The 19,535-nt window shown below is 36.7% G+C and overlaps 1 protein-coding gene across 14 annotated transcripts in view; it reads right to left on the bottom strand.

Annotated features, from left to right (window-relative positions):
* Positions 1 to 19,535, bottom strand: part of LOC111864093 (voltage-dependent calcium channel type D subunit alpha-1) — a 221,044-nt gene that overhangs the window by 12,370 nt on the left and 189,139 nt on the right. For all 14 annotated transcript variants that reach the window (XM_023851102.2, XM_033751324.1, XM_023851107.2 and 11 more), the window contains 6 exons: positions 11,827 to 12,015; positions 9,673 to 9,775; positions 6,823 to 6,971; positions 5,508 to 5,732; positions 4,425 to 4,629; positions 1,978 to 2,111 (listed from right to left, as the gene is read on the bottom strand). In XM_023851102.2, coding sequence (XP_023706870.1) covers positions 1,978 to 2,111; positions 4,425 to 4,629; positions 5,508 to 5,732; positions 6,823 to 6,971; positions 9,673 to 9,775; positions 11,827 to 12,015 — 1,005 coding nt within the window. The remainder of the gene's footprint in view (positions 1 to 1,977; positions 2,112 to 4,424; positions 4,630 to 5,507; positions 5,733 to 6,822; positions 6,972 to 9,672; positions 9,776 to 11,826; positions 12,016 to 19,535) is intronic.

The following is a 19,535-nucleotide window of genomic DNA, read 5'->3' as shown; positions in this document are numbered from 1 at the left end:
TTGTCATTTGTCTTTCATGAACTGTGTAACTATTAAGAAAGCAGTCTTCTGGGATTTGGCACCGTGTATATGTGGTGTTGATGGGGGCGATACGTTCCTCCGAAACGTCGGTTAACACCACATATACACGGTGCCAAATCCCAGAAGACTGCTTTCTTAATAGTTACACAGTTCATGAAAGACAAATGACAAATGGACAAACACATCTATGTTTATGCAGAAGCATGCCTGTGCATAAGCTTGCCCATGCACCTGCATTCGCACACATATGGTGATCAGGGGATAATTTGGAGCAGAAAATGTTACTAAACAGTCGCCTGTTTCCCAACTGTTTTAGAGCTGTGGTGCCTTAGGTTTGTAGCTTTGATTAATCCTTATGTTCATATAGTGGAGCCTTCATAATGTCACAAGATGAAGCTCTACTGTATTCACTTTTGGATAAGTTGCTTGTAAGAGCAAAGCAGTGATAACAGCTTATTACTTCAGATTATGTGATACGCATTTCATGGAAGGCTTTTGTGATGTAAGTGCTAGAGCTGCACTGAGGGGATACCATAATCGGTATGCAGATTGGAGATAAGCAAACTGGAATTAGCATGATGGTGCCACTCCCCATTTTTCATCCAAATGCATAATTGACTGAACAACCATTCTCCAGACACATGGACCTGCTGCAGAGCTCGAATTGTCTGTCCTCCACAATCTTCTGCTATGTACCTACTCTTTTTCTTATGAGGATATAATAAAGATAATGTATATGCTAAGAAAGAACAACACTGTGACAACCTGATCAACTGCATCCTGGTAGCTCCAATAGACAACAGGGGCAAGCCTAGACAACTTGTTCATGTCAGAGACTTTGCTGAAGAATGCTGTGAACTGTGCATGCACAGTCGAAAGGAGTAGCTTTGAACAATTCTTTTCTGAAGAAGTCTGTAGAACTGTGTGCAAGTCTCCACTACATGATGAGACATTTGTGTTAAACATAAGTCTCAAACACGAAAGAATACATACATACATACATACATACATACATCAGCGTTTCAGAGTATTCATAAGTGTGCAACTGGCACTGAATATAAAACTTGTCAAACAACGATCACAAGACAATCACAGATAAAATCACAGAGATATCAATTAGACCATAGGTAAAATCTAAACTGAATACCTCAATTAAATAGATACAATTATACCAACACGATAATTAGCAATACATAATAATTCTCCTTCTTTGCATGCATGCAATGAAGAACTATAGTTGTCACATATTTAGATATGAATTGCACAGTAATATAATGAAATATACCTAAATAAACATATTTCTGTTTATAAATCCTTACAATAAAGCAAAAATTCATCAACTGAATAAAACGAATTATTGATTAATATTTCTTTTAGTTTTCTTATGAAAAGTTTCCTGACTCGTATCAAATCTCTTACATAGAGAAGCAAACTGTTGAAAATTTTAACACACATATAATAAACTCCTTTTTGCCTTACTGCTAAATGTGACCTTTGGTTTTTGTTCATGTAAATTAAATGTAATAAGCAGAATGTCAAATGTAAATGACCACGTATATACATAAATTTCTAGTTATTTAATTTGTTTAGAAAGTGGCAAAACATCATAAATTGATGAGGGTGATAAATCAAGCAACAAATTATTTACGTTTTCTGCTCCAAACTACCACCAACATAATCTTGTAAAGTAAATGATAGAGAGAGTAAGGTTGGGCATGGATACTATGGTGCTGTCATACAAGTACACCTGACATGGTGTTTGAAGATGTTACACATTCAGTTGAAATACTCCAATTCTTCAAATAATGTACATCTGCAGCCCAGCTAAGAAGCAATTCACATCTATATTTAACATTCATCAGATTGGAATATTTTTCTACTGACATCTACAAAGATGTGTTGGATCATTCTAAGACATGACCTGGAGAAGCAAGACGATCAGTGTTGCACAGTTACCTGTAAAGTGACCGTGTTGTGTGACTCCTTATCTCCGTCTTTCAGTTCCTGTTCTTTCCTCTTTTTGAAACGTCTAAAGTAATCTTGAATCAGGAACGTTGCATAGAACTTGCCAACTGTTACTTCATCTTCCACTACAAAGAAAATAAAAGATTGTGAACTGTGAAAAAGTTAAACAGTTCCATGTGACTGGTTAAGATTTTCTTATTTCAGTTATTCATGCCCTTACATGTTTCGGCCTTCAGAGGGACACCTTTACATCAATACAGTTAGAAGTCACCATTACAGTACATGTTCTAAAAGCCAAGTTTAAACAAAATGATATTAAATGCTGCCCTAGCGCTGTTATTTTACGTTTGCGGACATGGGTTCCTATTTCAAAGTTGTTCTATAGGGAACACTCAGTATGCTCCTGAAGTATGGCACCAAACACTTGGGACATCCTGTATAGTCATCTGAGGATGGAAATATATGGCAAAAACATGTAATATATATATAAAACATAGATTAAATAGTGTTTAGGATATAATATATAAAATGTCATATTTAAAAGACTGTTTACATATATATACAGGGTGTCCCAAGAGGAATGGACCAAACTTCGGGAGGGTGTTCCTTATGTTAAAGTATGCCGATATAACCCAAAACACCTATGTCCAAAGTTGAACGGTTACGGAGATAATGGCCAGAGAAGTGTCAAACTTTGACCGGTGTTACACACTTGTTGATTATAAAATACATATTAAAACTGGCAGGAATATGTGGATTCTGTAATGTTAATAATGTACGTAACATCAAACTAACTTGTGAGTGACGGAAAGCCATAAAATTGAAGTACGAAATACTCGCTCGCCATGTCATAATTGTCCTTAGGTTTCCAAGCACTATACATGACACATGACTGGCGAGCGATGACGTAATATGGCTGCGCTATAACCCGACCACATAACTGTAAACGTACATTCACAGGAAATCTCTTTTGGAATTTCGTTTCCATTATCTCATGTGGATTATTATGGAACCACGTATGCACATTTCGTAAATTATTTTACACCACCAGGGTAAAAGACGCCTCATCACTGAATAAAATGACGCTTAACAGTTCGGGATGAACTTTTTATCCAGTGGCACAAATCCATACGCTGTGCATGGTCGCCTGGTTCCAGATGTTGTACCATTTGATCATGGTAAGAATAACTCTTCATGATGTAAAGTTTGCCACACCTGAATACGTGATACGCCAATGCGAGAGGCGATTCTACGAGTGATAGACGCGGACTTCACTGAACAATATCAAGAATGTGCTCTCGTGTGTCTATCATTCGTACATCCTGCCTTTCAGAGTGCACAGAAACACTTGCAAGAGAACCAGTATCACGCAATGTCTGGTGAATTCGCGTAAATACACTTCGAGATGGAATCCTTCGATCGGGAAAACGCCTTTGGTATTCTTCAACAGCAGCACGTGCATTGCGACCGCAAAATCCACACACAAAATGCATATCACAATATTCCACGTGTGAAAACACAAGAGGCATTTCAGCAACTCATCACACAACTAATTTACCACCCATTCACGACCCCGCCGCAATGTAATGTGTAGGCTCTGGTAGGTTGCGCATGAGATCACGGCTAGTGTGACATCACCACACTCAAGTACAAACAGATAACAGTCACAGCTGACTGTCCACAGTGCGTGGACCTGCAAGAAGACCACACTTTTCTCGGGCCATTATCTCCGTAACCGTTCAACTTTGGACATAGGTGTTTTGGGTTATATCGGCATACTTTAACATAAGGAACACCCTCCCGAAGTTTGGTCCATTCCTCCTGGGACACCCTGTATATATGAAGCACTCAGTATTATCTGAATCATGAAGTTAAAGATGATCTCATGATTACATATCACCTTGTACTTGAAACCATAAGACAGTGTTTATCAATCATGAATGAGAACGGTTCTACCTCAGTGTAGCAAAGTATCTCTACCCAGGCATACAGTTCTCAAATTTTGGAAGGTGTCTTTTGTGTCCCAAACAAGGGAGAAATGCAGGCTCTGTTTTAATGGTACCTTTGTGGATCATGAACTATAAACAGTTTTCGAAGCACACCTGCAATTACAGTTCATGTATGAAGTTGCGAAGAAAGTTGTGGCTGGCTAGGAACTGTTTGTTGTGAAGGAGGTGCCAGAAAAAAAAAAAGCCCCCATTTTATGAGACTTCTCAGCATATGTAACATTAACATACTGACAATGCCTTGCTTTTTATTGTAATGAAGTTTTGTTACAAGACATACTCATTACATTACAGTTCCACTGTAGATGCAAAATGAATATATGCTGTTAAAGTGAATATATTTCTAATTACATTTTCACTGAATTGACATTTCACTATATATAAATTACATAGGCTGATATCTTCGAAGCTTGTGTGAGGACGCATACATACCTCCGGGTGGTGGTACCACTTGGTCCAGAAGTTTGGGGCTTGTCCTCTTCCATATCTTCTTAATGACTGCTCTTAGTTCTGCATTTGCATCATCAATATTTCCTTCTGTTTTGATTCTTAAAGATGTTCGAACAACAGCAAACAATGTTGCGTTGAACAGGACAGTCCCATCACTATTCAAAGGCATATTCATTGATACCAGCCTCTGCAATAAGATCATCATTTTGCTGTTAATTTAATTATTATTTGTGCTGTATCTCTCGTTTTATATTTTCAAAAACTATGAAGGATATTTCAAATGTACTGGAAGTTGGCATTATTGAGAACAGTATAAAGCAGAAAGTTCATATCCAGTTCTTCTGTGCTTTTATATTTGCTTCGTGAGAGATATCAAACATTGAATTATCCAGAAAGAGACAATGATGACCCATTTTTTTAATTCGCTTAGTGGATTGGTGGAGTCTGACTGCATCCACTCGGCACGGCGGCCACTGATTGGCCTATTGTAGCCTGCCTTGGGTGATTATGATGATGGAGAATTTGGTGGAATGAAGATTGGCAGGGGAAACCAAAGTACTTGGAGAAAACCCACACCAGCACCACTTTGTCCAACACAAATCCTACTTGACCAGACCTGTGATCGAATCCAGGCTGCTGCGGTGGGAAGCCAGCGACAAACCGCTTGAGCTATGGCACGGCCAGTGATGACCTTACCAGAAGAATACTCTCTCCTGTTATGTGACATCTTTACAATCCGGTGAACTTCTACCAGACTACATGGTGCCACATACCAGAAGATGGTAATACTAATAATTAACAGTGTGAGAACCCCAAAATTAACAACCTTTCCAACGCATCTTTCATCATCATGCAGAATTTTTATTTGATGTCACGTAAAATATGCAACTGAATAAACACACACATACGGATGCATGCATACAAAATCTAGTTCATGTAAAACTTTGACCTCACATAAATTCTCTAAATTCAGAAACTCCGAGATTAATCCCCTCTGAGAAATCCACACCCACTAGGCCAATGTTATGACAGGACAAAATATAAAGGTAATATAATACAACTTGCCTTGCAAGCAACACGATGGGGGCAAAGCTTGCCAAAACCTAGAGGTGGTGAGATTTTTCTGAGAAGTGTCACAACATCCAAATGCTTGATGCGTCCCTTAGCATCTGGATCATATTCACTCCACAATCGAATGAACTCATCCAAATGATGGGGACCCAAAATGGACCAATCTCTTGTCAAATAATCAAAGTTATCCATGATCACAGCAACAAACAGATTAATGATCTGTAAGGAACACGAACATATTATTCTTAATGAAATTCCTACCAGACATGCATTATGTTAAATATCAGTGTTACAATATTTTCTTTTATACAGCCTAATCAGCATAATTTTGAGAGCCTTTGTGACAAACGAGTAATCTCAAAACTATACACTCATAACTATAACTAACAAACATCTATAAACCAGGTTCTCTCCTTCCATCTGATGATCTTCAGGCTTTTTTGTCAATATAATAATTTGTCAAACTATCACTTCTGACAGCACATCCATAACACTCTAGCTGTGATAATGCCAAAAATGAATATTATACAAAAGGAACTGAAAGAATTAGTACGTCAAAGCTCAAACTTCAAATATTAGAATATTCCAGGACAAATGAATAAATGATGAATGAAAAATTATATTCTTTTCACATATTAACAAACACCATGACGTGAGTGCCCGTGAAACAATGTCAGTGCTACAGATGGGGAGCACATGGTTTGAATGTTATTCTGTTCTGTGCCAAGGGTTAAGATAATATCAGCACATGGCTTGCAGCATACAGCAAAACAACAGAGGACCCATACGGATATTGGTACTACTTATAAATTAAGACAATATCTTCCACAGTCAGAATCACATGTTCTCTACCAGGTTACTACTCTGCAAATTCAGCTTCAATGAAAATCTTCATAATTATCACCAAATAGATTACTGTAAATACTCAATCCTATCACACCATAGGCATCCTTGGACTTGTGTATGTGGTTGCTGCATTTCCAAGGGTGGTAACAATGCAAAATCCTAAGACCCAAAAATATTCTACTTTTTGCTGCTCCTCTGGCTTCAAATTCAATTAATGTTAATATGATACCTTTTAGCCATTTGCAAATTAATTTTCTATTATTTATTGTTTTAGTCTTCATTAAAAAGTAAATAAAAAATATAGAATTGCAATAATGAGAAGTTTCCATAAGTAGGAGACAGCTGTATTGTATTCAAGAGTTATACAGTTAATCCTGTGTTACCTTTTAGTAATAAAACCGTATGCATTAAAATATTCTTCAATTTCATTTATGTATTTGTGGTACAGCACAGAATCACTTACCAGGAATGAACACAGCACATAGAATGAGATGAAATATGGAAAAGCCATATCAGAGCCGCAAATAAGTTTGTCTGTTTCATCAGACTTGGGATCACATTTCACCTCCTCACGTGCAGAGCAGTCCAGCATAATTTCTTGCCAAGCTTCACCTAAGTATTAAAAATAGACGAAAGACATGTAGTTCATGCATTAGCATACCTGGAATAAGAAATATGATGCTATGATGTCCCTTCCAAGTTTAAGTGTGAGTAAATAAAATATTAGTACTTGGATCGATCCTCAGGTGAGGGGGCATGATACAAACAGATCCAGTTTCTGAAACATTGTATTCTCTAATGTTTTAGAATACCATACAGTGCTCAGCGCTGCGAACTCAGTAATTCCGAACAATATACACCACTGTCACAACCTTTTAAATTCTATTTAGCGTGCGACAAACTGCAAGGTGAAAAACAGTATGTTTAGAACAGCAATCTTCAACCTCTGCTTCCAACTTTATGTATCTTCAAATCCTGCCACGTCTCAACTTTAAGTAGAATTTTCGCGTGGGAGGGGGGTGTAGTCCAGCTGGGTCCACTCAGCACGGTGGCCACAGATTGGCCTGTTGTATCTACCCCGGGTGATTATTATGGAGTATTTGGTGGAATGAAGATAGGTAGGCGAAACCAAAGTATTTGGAGAAAACCTGCCCCAGCGCCACTTAACCAGGCCTGGGATCATACCCGGGCCGCCATGGTGGGAAGCCAGTGACTAACCACTTGAGCTATGGCACAGCCTACTTTATGTAGAATCTCAATTGGTTTTTGCTTACCTACTGCCCCTGTATTCAGACTGCACTGACCTTACTGGTATCTACCCATGCAGCAAAGGGTGGAAATTCATTTCTGAGGTGGAGGCACCACAGGGTGGACTCTGTTATCTCTAGTGATAGGGTGTTGATAACAGTGATGGTTGATAGGATGTACCTATAGCTTAACATAAAACTCTAAACCACTGGCAGGTTCATATTCTTCATATTCCCAAAGTAAGAGGTGAAGAATTCGGTTTATGAGCAGAGAAATCTGTATACAGACCTCATCAGGGACTGCAGAACCTACTGAATGAGAATCGCAAATCTTACTCCAAGACCATCAGGTTCCTTGTACCTTAATTATTTAAGAAGACCCTCTTATACATAAAGCCTCTGTCACATTTTCTGAAGCAGAAGCACTTCTTCCACCTCTGACACTGAGAGGGAGTCATGCACACTAATCTTTTGCTGTCCTAGTAGATCATAGTCACATTAAAAAGAGACTATCAATAATATAGCAAAACCTCATTTAAAATTTAAATACCAGAACAGACCAGACTACAGCAGTATGAACTGAAATGGGCAATAGGTACACTGTTTTATGAGTATGAACATATACTCGTAGTTACATACAGAAGAAGGTGGGCTGAGCACAGTGTTTGTGTAAACATGTGTCCACAATTTTGTTTGGATGATTACACATGATGAACATTTCCAGTTAACACATCTTACAGCTTTTCCATGTGCTTCATCTGTGAAGATAAAACCTCAGTCTTGAAGGCCTGCTTATATAACAAAATGGTCATATATTTTTTTTTAAACAAGATGGAAGCGAATTTATATATGCACAAAATCTTCCATCATCTACTGCTAAGAGACAATCTGAAAATTCCTTCTCACTTTCTGATCTCATATCTAAATTTTGTGGCATGAGGTAGAGTAGTTGAGGCACTATGCTACAAGCAGGAAGGTTGCAGGTTCAATTCTCAATGAGGTCATTGGATTTTTTATTTGACCTAGACCTCTCAGCTGTACTATGGCCCTGGGGTTGACTCAACTGCTGACAGAAATGAGTATCAGGAACCTACCCAGGGGTAAAGCGCGGTCGGTGCCTAAGGCCAACAATCTCCCTGCAATCTGTGAGCCGATGTTTAGAAAATATGTGAACCTTGATATCTCACAACCCTACTGGCCTCCAGGGCTATTTACAGGGATAGCTACTTTTTTATATCTAAATTTCAGCATGTGGAACTTGGTCCATATCCTGTCTTTCTTTATAGGAATGGCAACAGCAAGAGATATTGAGCCTTGTATTGTCACATGCAAGACTTGTTTGAAGACTTCACCTAGCAGTATAACTTCCTCTCCAAACAGCTTTTCCAATTCTGCCAAAACACGCAGCAGTCTGTGCACCACTTGAAAGGCATGAATGCGTGCCATTGGTGCTTAGTCCCATAGAATCAGTTTTAACTGAAGAAGTGCCTTCCACTGTGATTGGCTTAAAATTTTATGTTGAAGTTACATTCAATGGCAGAGATATCTTGAATGTAGAGTGAGCAGTTTTGCCTCCTAACAGAGTTGCCTGTAGACACAACAGGAGTAACAGTACCTCCCTTGCCTCAAACGATGTGTACTACATCTGAGCAAAGAAATGTTTTCCCCATTCGAGATAGACCATCAAGAAAAAAAACAGCGTTGATCTGTGTTCAAGTTACTGTAACTGTAACAGCATCAAATGCCATTTTTTATTCAGTGTTCAATTTGTCTATATTTCAAATTGTTGTTCTTCCAAAATGTGCAATGACTGCATATGCAGAGGTGGTGTAAGCTTATAGACAGCTGGTAAATGCAGTCATTGAAGGCTAAGACCACACTTTTTTAATATTTCCTTCATTTATAAGTGCATAAGCAGGGCCAGTTTCTTCATAGTAACATTTTATAACATCTTACTTATATTCTGTATGTGTCTTTCCTACAATTCTGATGCATCTTCTGGTTCCCCACATCCACATCCCATTGCAAACAGTAATTGTATATAACATGGTGTTAATGCCACTTACCAGTTGCTGAACGAAATAAAACTAACACTGCCTGAGGAAAAGTCTGGAAGTTGTTGTTGCGATGAATTGCTGTTCCTGGATTCAATGCTATTTTTCCAAACATCTAGAAGAATAAAAATATGTGTATTTATTTAATTTTTAATACCTCGATGGGGTGGTAAGGAAGAGATTGATCTGGTTCAGGATAGCGACCAGTGGAGGGCTCTTGTGAACACGGTAATGAACCTGTGGGTTCCATAAATGTTGGGAGGTTCTTGAGTAACTACACAACTTGTGACTTCTCAAGAAGGGCTCAGCTCCATGAAGATAGTTATTGATAACTCTATATATTCCACATAGCACAAGATGTTCTGAAGAATATGTAAAATTTTTAAAAATATGGCTTTTGTCACACAAGAAACACCTTCTGTAATAAAATAACAGTTGTGAAGTTGATATGACAAGAAAACATACTTCAATTCTTTTGTGATAATTAATTTCCTGTTACTTTGGCACTCCTGCTTTTATACAAGTACGTAGTATCAGGCTTGAATCCTGGATCTGAAACAGGTTACCAGTTTGCTATTGAGGTCTTCTATTGCTTTCCTCATATACTACAGGAAATTTCTGGGATAGTACATTAAAAATTTATATCTGCTTTCACAAATTTATTGTTTTTAATCAACCAAAAATGTGATGTTATTTAGCTCATACAATATTCATATGGAAAGCAATGGTTGATTACAGCAGCCAAGCAGCTTGAGGCTGCTTTTAATTGCCTGGATATTGGGTTGTGAGCTTGAATTCTTCTCAGGGTGTGGATGTTAGTCCATCTTTCTTTTTGTGCATGTTCCTGTGCAGGTAGAGACCTTGGGACTGGATGGTCCCTTGTCCAAAGAGCCTCACTAAATGCCTTTAATAATCACTGTTCAAAAGTTATTTTTGAACAGGGAGAAGCCAGAGGATCTCTCCATGAAGGCTGAGGCGGGAGAAAAGGACGGCTTGTAGGTTTATCAGTTGTTTGCGCTCGAGCATAAGAGAGAGAAAGTACATGTATACAGATTTTTTAAAAGAATTCAGTGATTTTTATGTATATTAAGGAAATGTTTTCACTTAATAATGAGCCACGATAGCACAGTTGGTATAGCGACTGGCTATGGGCTGGACAACTGACGGGTTAGATTTTGAGCCCCGGTAGGATCAATAATTTTCTCTTCCACATTGTCCAGCCCAGCTCTGGGCCCCACCCAGCCTCCTATACAATGGGTACTGGGGTGGCAGGTCTTTCTCCGTGGTTAAAGCAGCCAGGGCATGGAGCTGACCACTCACCTTCAAATAGTGTCGAGGTCAAGAAAATATGGATCTATACATCCACTCCCCCATATGCCTTCATGATGTAGTGCTTAGTTAAGCACAGGGTCAACTTTACCTTTACCTTTCACTTAATAAGTATTTCAATTGCAAAAGATCTGATGCATATTTCACAGGCTGAAGCAAACTGTAAGTGATAAAGACATGGTGGACTTTATTTACTGTTCTATAGGTATCAACAGTGTTTTTATATTCCACCAAAAGACTAAATGTAATATCTTCCGCATAACCACAGCATTTGTTACAGTTTATTTGAATATCCTAAGAGAGTAAAACAACATCTTGTGAATAGATGGCCATAAATCTGGTTTACTTATTCAGAAATAGCCACCCAAGTAGCATCATTGATGTATAAAAGATTACTACTGTCCCTTTTTCATAAAACAAAGGAACTTATTCAAAATTACTGTTTTTTTTTTTTACTTTTGTCCACTGTCTGGTATTCTAGAAATTAGTAAAACACAGTATTTCTGAAACTGGTTCTGTTTCTGTCCTCAGGTGAGGAGGGAAGACACCTACTCAGTTGGGTCACTGGTTCAGTGACTGAGGATAGCTCTTTGTAAGAGACCCACCTGAGTAGGTGTCCCCCCCCCCCCCATTTTCACCTGAGGATGGAAACAGATCCAGTTTCCAAAATGTCGTGTTTTTCTAGTTTATAGAATACTGGACAATGAACAAAGTCCCCAAACCCAGTGTCATACAGCATCATCAGAACACTTTAGAAAGGAAATCATTAGTTTAGAGCAGAAACATTAAATTCCACATATTTTAGGGTAAAGAGAATTTCTGAATCTTAATATTTACCTGCATCCCAATAACAGCATAGATGAAGAACAGCATGACAATGAGAAGAGCAACATATGGCAGTGCTTGAAACGACTTAATAAATGTCCACAGTAAAGTGCGAATGCCTTCACCTCTGCTCAAGAGTTTCACTAAACGCATAACTCGGAATAAACGGAAGAAATTGATGGATATCATACCAGACCCTGGCTGGAAAAAGATGGTACTACATATCAAAACAAGTCTTTAGTATAACTACACAAAATTTATGTAATTCATTAGAATGGGCATGACAGTATTTACTGTTACATCAACGGAAAGAGTTAGAACAGCTGCAGAAAATTCATCTTGAGTTTTCTAAAATGGAATTAGAATAAAAATTCTTGCGCCACAAAATACACAAATGTTCCAAAGCAGAATAGTTTTATGTACATCAAATACATATTTTACTTTTTACTGTCATTTTCTTATATGAAATTCGTAAATATTAGTTTCATAAATAATTATACTGATGGTCAGGACCATGTTGAATGATTAGAACAGGAAGTTACCATGAATAGACTTTGTTCATTTTCCATAATATTTACAAAGGCAGCAAGAGCAGTAGAATGTCACTATTTCACTCAAAGATTCTGGAAGTGTTGTAATTAAGTGCAAGAATGATCACTAATAGTTACATCCTGAGAAGTTTCTTTCCAAATGCTTTTGCAGTATAAAGTGGTGTTAGATATTAAAGACAATAAAATATTTAACATATTTATGTCTCAATATATTCCAGCATATTTATCCTTAATGCAGTGTAGGTTGAAAGAATATTAATAGGCATTAAGTTTACGAAATAATAACAAATAAAATTAATTTTTTGTAAGAAATTTCATATACCATGCTTTGATTCCAATATCAATTTAATAATGAAGTTATTACATCCAAAATGTTTTTTTCTTTCTTAAAATCTTTCATTTCAGTTAATCATCTAATTACACACTTTGCTGGTTCTTTAAAATACTCATTATACTTATGTGTTATTCATTTGATAACCTGACACACTGAAAACATAAGAATCAAATGGCAACTTAAAGTATCTTCATTGAAGAGCCTTCCAAATTCTTTATAAATATCATACATAGGACAAGTTTTGTTTCATGATGTAACCTATCTCCTTTCAGCCCATTCGAACTGAAACTGATCATTGTAATATAGTATAAAATTTTGAAAGCTGTATATATATATATATTCAGAGTCAAGATCCAGCATAGACTATTTTTTGCAAGGTAAATAGAGTATTTGGATTAAGACATGCTATAACTGCATACTGACTACAAAACAATATCAAACATGCCAACATCCAAGTGCATCTTCAAAGATCATTTCAATGCAATAGTTTGAGTGAAGGTGGGATACACATTCTGGTTCAAACAACATCTCAATCACCAATCATGCAATGCAAACATAACAAATAATAAAATGCACAAAATGGAACCTGGAGTTTTATGATCATTACACATCAGCTACCGTTAGTCACTTAAAAAATCTTTTGACAAACAGAAACTGTCTATGCCTTGGCATCTACCAGGGGCTATGACCAGCTGTTGGAAAGGTTAACAAGCTTTCAGTCACTATATAACATACAGTAGCATCCATGCACAATTTTGGAAACTCCGTAGCTGCTGTTTGAAAATGTAACTGTAGCCAGTGAAATATTCATCACTGTATAGGAATGTTTTATTGCTTACTGTAGATGCAGAGAGGCTGTACAGATATTCAGGTTACTGTTATCACTGTATAACGTAATAGGGACCTGCAACAACGTGCAGAACTGCACTTTTCAATGACAGGCAAAGATGAAGGGTCTTTTAAAATCACATATGATTTTAGGATGTCCCAGCACCATGAAGTCTGAGAATCCCTGATCTATACAGCATGAAGTAACCAAAAGAAACTCTGTTTCATGCAAGTAGGTGATGCTGAAGTGACGATACTATCCAAATAATATTTGTGAAATTACAATAAAGATTTTAAATTCAGCATAACAGTTAGTCATCTATTAAATTACCTCGATCATAATTCTATTCTTTGTATCATAAATCCACATCATTTGAAAATCCAACACCATTTTCATGAATTTGCATTCGTAGTTAAAAGATATTTATAAAAATAACTTTGAATGATGTAATTCAAATCTAGTTATTTTGGTACTGACCTTAAAAATATTTCCATGTATACATTTCAAAACCTAAATGCTTATACTAAAATAAATAGGATCATCCTTTAAACAGTATAATAGTCCATACTATAATAGGCATATACGAGTAAGTAGATTTCAGCAACAGTTACTGCAGTACTCTTCACATTAAGCAAAGTAGTCTGGTAGAAGATTACCAAGGTTTTGGATAACATACCCTAATCTAGCCTCTATTCTCTCTACTCTGCACTGCTTCCATCTTCAGGCAACATTAGTAAACTTCTATCAGACTACACTGTAGAAGACCAGTCTTAACATTTATGACAGGTCACAAGGTTTTACATGTAAAATCACTTCTGACAGATGTACAAGTATTAATATTTTAAGAGTTATATGTATAATTATTAAATTGTAGGGAAAAACTTCTGGTGGATTCTTAACATCAGTTCTAGTAAATTTTCGCCTGTGCAGATTTTCTTACCATCCGAGATTGTAACTGAACTAATAGTCTTAAGTTTTCCATCATGCCAGTAATAGTAGAAAACTTACAGTAACACTTGTTTGTACTTGATGAACTGTATCAAAGAAAATCCAATATGGCATATAAACAATATCAACTTATTTACAATTATTAGGCTTACACACTATTAAAGCACTTTCTGTTGTTCCTTTAATGCAATCACTACTGCTTCTAAGTGTGTTTAATATAATAAGTTGAAAAGTTTTAGCAGAATAAAATGCATAGTGTTCCAAACAATGCTTTCCCCATGCATAAGCTGACTTCAGAGTAATGAAAGTCTACTCTGTATTTCATACTAAAGATTCATGCTAAATCGATAATAAATTAAGTTTGACTTAACATCTAATATTCACCAAGCAATCTAATCTGGAACCTAACTCTCATATTACAACAAGATACATTACTCTAAACTAACAGGAAATATATTTATGGGTGATAGAGATGAAACAAGTGGAAGGTTGCTCAAATCTTGATACTCCTCATCACCTTCAGGACCAAAAGTAGATCTAGCAATTCACCAGAAAACCACCCTACCCAAAATGTCCAATTCAAGTTGTGTACCAAAGTAAAAAACTGCACATATCTGTCAATCCAGAAGAAAATGCTCTCAATCTTTCAGAACTACTTCCATCTTATTTGTATATTCTACCAAATTATACCTTAAATTCCTGGGAATACATACATAAAAGAGGTTTATATTTTCTACCATAATTCGTATCATGATTGCCACCGGGGCCGCCACTGCCACCACCAACACTGCCGTTATCATTATCACATCATCACAGTGTCAAATGATTATTATTAATATTACTGATAAACATCTACAGTGCAATACTTTCCTACATAAATAAGAAGCTCAGTAAGCAGAAACATCCTATTAGCACAGATTATAAACTGATCTCTGGAACCATTCCATGGAATATTTATTTCTGTTGAGGAGAGTTAGGTTCCAGCCTATCTCCACATGTAACACTAACATGACTTGTAACCACAAACCTTAAACCTTGTAGGGTTCTGGATTGATGAGACATGGAAGGAAACACCTTGGTTAGTTGAAGCCATAGTTTTGTTGAAGTTTTCCCTTATTTTTAACCAATTATGATTGGATGTTGCCCAACACTCTTATATTTTAAAAAGTAGCCTGTTAATGTAAAAGATGGCATTATCTAGGAGTGCAAGTAGAGGAGACTGTGCTCTTTGGTCAGTCACTCAAGTTGAAGTTTTTACAAATATAAGACAAGGGCTATCATCCAAATCAAGGCCCTCAATTATCAGTCAACTAGACTGTAATGGTTCGGTTATCGTTGCTCAGTCTTATACACTCTCAAGTTCTCTTATTATTTAAGAACTGTACACAGTGGAAATTATTCTGTAACTCCTAACTTTTTCAGGTTGACAATTCGAGGCTAATTTTATATTTATGTAGCGTAAAACTTGCATAGACCGAAAAGTGAGGATCAGAACTGATTTCCTCTCTGTGAAGTTACATTTATGTTTCTAACTAAAATAAGAAAGAATCTTGTATTTTCACATAAATTAACAGTGTACCATATGCTCATTTGATATAAAGAATGGAAGTTCCTACTGAAAAGAAAAATTGTTGAATGCACGATAAAAAAAATACACTTAAATAAGCCGTTAATCCTTGTTCTTCCATCTTATAAGATGTGAGATGTTCTGTGCATCAAAATATGTTGCGCTGATCATAGAAGAATACACAACAATTGTATGCAGCATGCATGCAACTAACAAGGTACCAGTCATTTCTCCAACACTTCTACACAGAAAAATCCATTCTATTCAGAATCATTCAAACTACATTTTATTACAACCAATTACAATATCTGAAGAAAAAAAAACAGATCTACTGGTTGCAAGGCAGGGAATTGGATATGCACTGAATAGCAGCTAGCAGGGATGTGAAGGAAAGAAGTGTGTATTAAAACAAAATAAAAATAGCATGAATATGTCTGATAACTGACCTAATTCCTGTTTGCAATGCAAACGTAAGTTGAGTGCAAGCTTTAACATTCCTTGTTCCAGAATTTATATTCATGTCCACATTAGTAACAACAGTTCAAACTTGGATAGTAAAATCAAGGTGCATAATGAGAGGTGACACCATGCTATTTAACTGAATGCATTAATAGAATTTATGCTGAATACCACCATAAACATTTAAAAATTAAAATAATAAATACATTGTATCCTTACAAGGCAAATAAGCATCACAGAGTTGTGATAAATTAACAGCTATCTATAATCAAACATAAAATCCAAAGAAAACTTCTGAGAAAAATGAAATTGATTACAATTCTTTACATGTGAGCAGGAATGAGAATTTCAATCCAAGTTGAATAAAACTGAAAGGTATTGCTGACATGCTATATCATCTCTGAAAGCGTGAGGGACTGCTGGCAAAAGTGTTTAAGAATTAAAAATTTTTAAAACAATTTAATTAGTTTAAAAATTATATGATAGAAGATATTATATATATAAAGCAATGGATATGAGATGAATAATTCTTTTCACACTAACTACAAGTGGTATACTTTTTAAAGTGAATAAAATATTTTCCAACCATGTTGATGTTTAAACCTGCAACTTCCTGCCTTCCTATGAGCTATCAGGAGATCTCATCTGGGCGCAACAAGCGCTAAACATAGGATAAACTCAACCGTGGGAAACCGCCTGGCAGATCATTATTGCAGCAGGAGGTTGTGGGTATTACTTCAAACTGAGTGACAAATTTCACACCTTATCACTTGTCATCAATGAGATCTGAGATTCTCATTGTGATGAATATCAAGTTATCTTCTTCTGGGACACAGTATCATGACATTTGGCAGAAAGGTACAACCATTTTGGGAGGGCTTCCTGCCTCCATCATTGTAAAAGAATATGTAAAAGTAAAAAAAGTAAAGCTATCCCTGTAACAGGCTAATAGATGGCGGCAAGGTTGTCTGCCCTATGCGCCAGCTGCCCTTTACCCCCAACAATATCCCAAGAATATTCCTGGTACTCATTTCTGTTAAGAGGCTGAGTCGACTCCAGGGCCATAGTGCAGCCAGAAGGATTAGGTCAATTGAAAAAAATCCAATGACCTCATCAGGACTTGAACCCGCGACCTTCTGGCTTGTAGCATACTGCCTCAACCAACTATGCTACTGCATGCCCCGGCTTTTATTATTATTATATTTTTGGGTGGAACTGAATCTCTGTATCTCCACTCCACACAAAACATATAATTTTAGGAGTAATCTAATCATTCAAGGTGTATGTCACAGACAATAAAACGTTCCATTTTCTGTGATAATCTTGGTGCAGAACTGCTGAAAGTTAATTCATGTCACATTTTGCTCTCAAAACTTATTTGACACATGTAATGCACTGTCTTCACTGAAGTCCAGTTTAATATTCAGTATTATGCCAACACAGCTAAAACTAACATTTGTTTATGGTAATTCATCCAGATATGATTGCTTCATTACTCAGTACAGTTGGTGGCTTTGTGTTCTGAACTTTGAATGTTCAATTAATATCAATTCCTCTTTGAACTTCCATGGCAAACATGAATTCCTAAATACGATCTGAGTTTCTCAAAGTGGTGGTTATGAAGAGTACTGTCTTATGGGATCTAATGCCATGTAGTCCATTCAAGTGACATTTTGGAGAAGCATATCGCCTTCGTCTTTAGGGTTGAACAAGCTGAGCAAGAAGATGGAGGTAGTATGTTCCTCCATATTGTCAGCTGACTTTCTGAGTTACACAGAATTATATCCAAAACAATGGTACTCTTCATGAAGTCCCAAGATGGAAACCTGTCATGAACTTCAATAATTTCATATCTTCCTCATAAAAGAATTTAAAAGTTCCATTCCACTAGCGTAGAAACTATAAACGAGTATTTTTTTTTTGTTTTCAATAATGAAAACTGTAGTCTACCTGAGAAAAGCCAGTTTTTATTTCTTATATAAGAAATGAGAACGAGAGAGTTAATTTCGGTTTGTTGTGGTTAGTGGAAGTAACTGTAAGCTTGGTTGTATTATCTTGCTATAGTGAAATGCATTTCTAATGAAGAATACAAAACTGAGGTCTGATGCCATCACACTGGCATGTCACATACACATTCTGAGCTTATATTTTAAAGTAATATATAATACGAGGCAGGGGAATTAGTGTCAACTGACATGGTCACCATTTTTTCACATAGTACATGATATACTTGGAGTCAGGATAGCACAGTCAGTATAGTGACTGGCTACAGGTTGGACAATCAAGGGGTCAGAGTTTGAGTCCTGGTACGGTCAAGAATTTTCTCCCTTCCATGTTGTCCAGACTGGCTCTGGGGCCGACTCAGCCTCCTATCCAATGGATACCAGGGGCTCTTTCTTTGTGGGTAAAGCGGCCATGGCGGGTAGCTGACCATTCACCTCCAACTAGCACCGAGGTCAAGAGAATGTGGATCTATACATCCACCCCCCCCCATATGTCTTCATAGCATACAGCTTAATGAGTAAAGCACAGTAATTTTCTTTTCTACATTATATACTTGAATGCAAAGATGCAACCCTCTTAAGGCTGGGAGAAACTGTCACACTCTATGCACAGTTGAGTGAGAAATGTGCCATTCTTCACACTTTTCTAATTTTCTTTCTGTTTTATTTTTTTTTTTTTGAATTAATATTAATATAAGCATACACCAATGTTACTGAAAGAATGTTCTCTAGTCACCAGACAGAATGATGGTGTGCCTCTATATCACAGTTATTGTATTTGGAATTCAATGAAGATTAATGGTACAGGTTCATGAATCAAATGAGGCTGACCAGCATCATGGCCTCCCTAAAATTAAACTAAAATTAAACAGAGAACGATGCTAAATATGTGTATTTACTCAGCTACTTTTGTTTATATTTTAATGTAAGAGTGGCTACTGATCTGGAATATTAAAAAAGTTATATGTGTATGAATGTAAGCTGTTTGCTCACAAAGCAAATACTGTATAATACTGCAACCACAGAAAAA

Source organism: Cryptotermes secundus, unplaced genomic scaffold (assembly GCF_002891405.2).
Source record: "Cryptotermes secundus unplaced genomic scaffold, Csec_1.0 scaffold708, whole genome shotgun sequence".
In the NCBI taxonomy this organism is placed as follows: Eukaryota; Metazoa; Arthropoda; class Insecta; order Blattodea; family Kalotermitidae; genus Cryptotermes; species Cryptotermes secundus.
The sequence above is the reverse complement of the archived record's forward strand: the minus strand, read 5'-3'. Positions and strand labels throughout refer to the sequence as shown.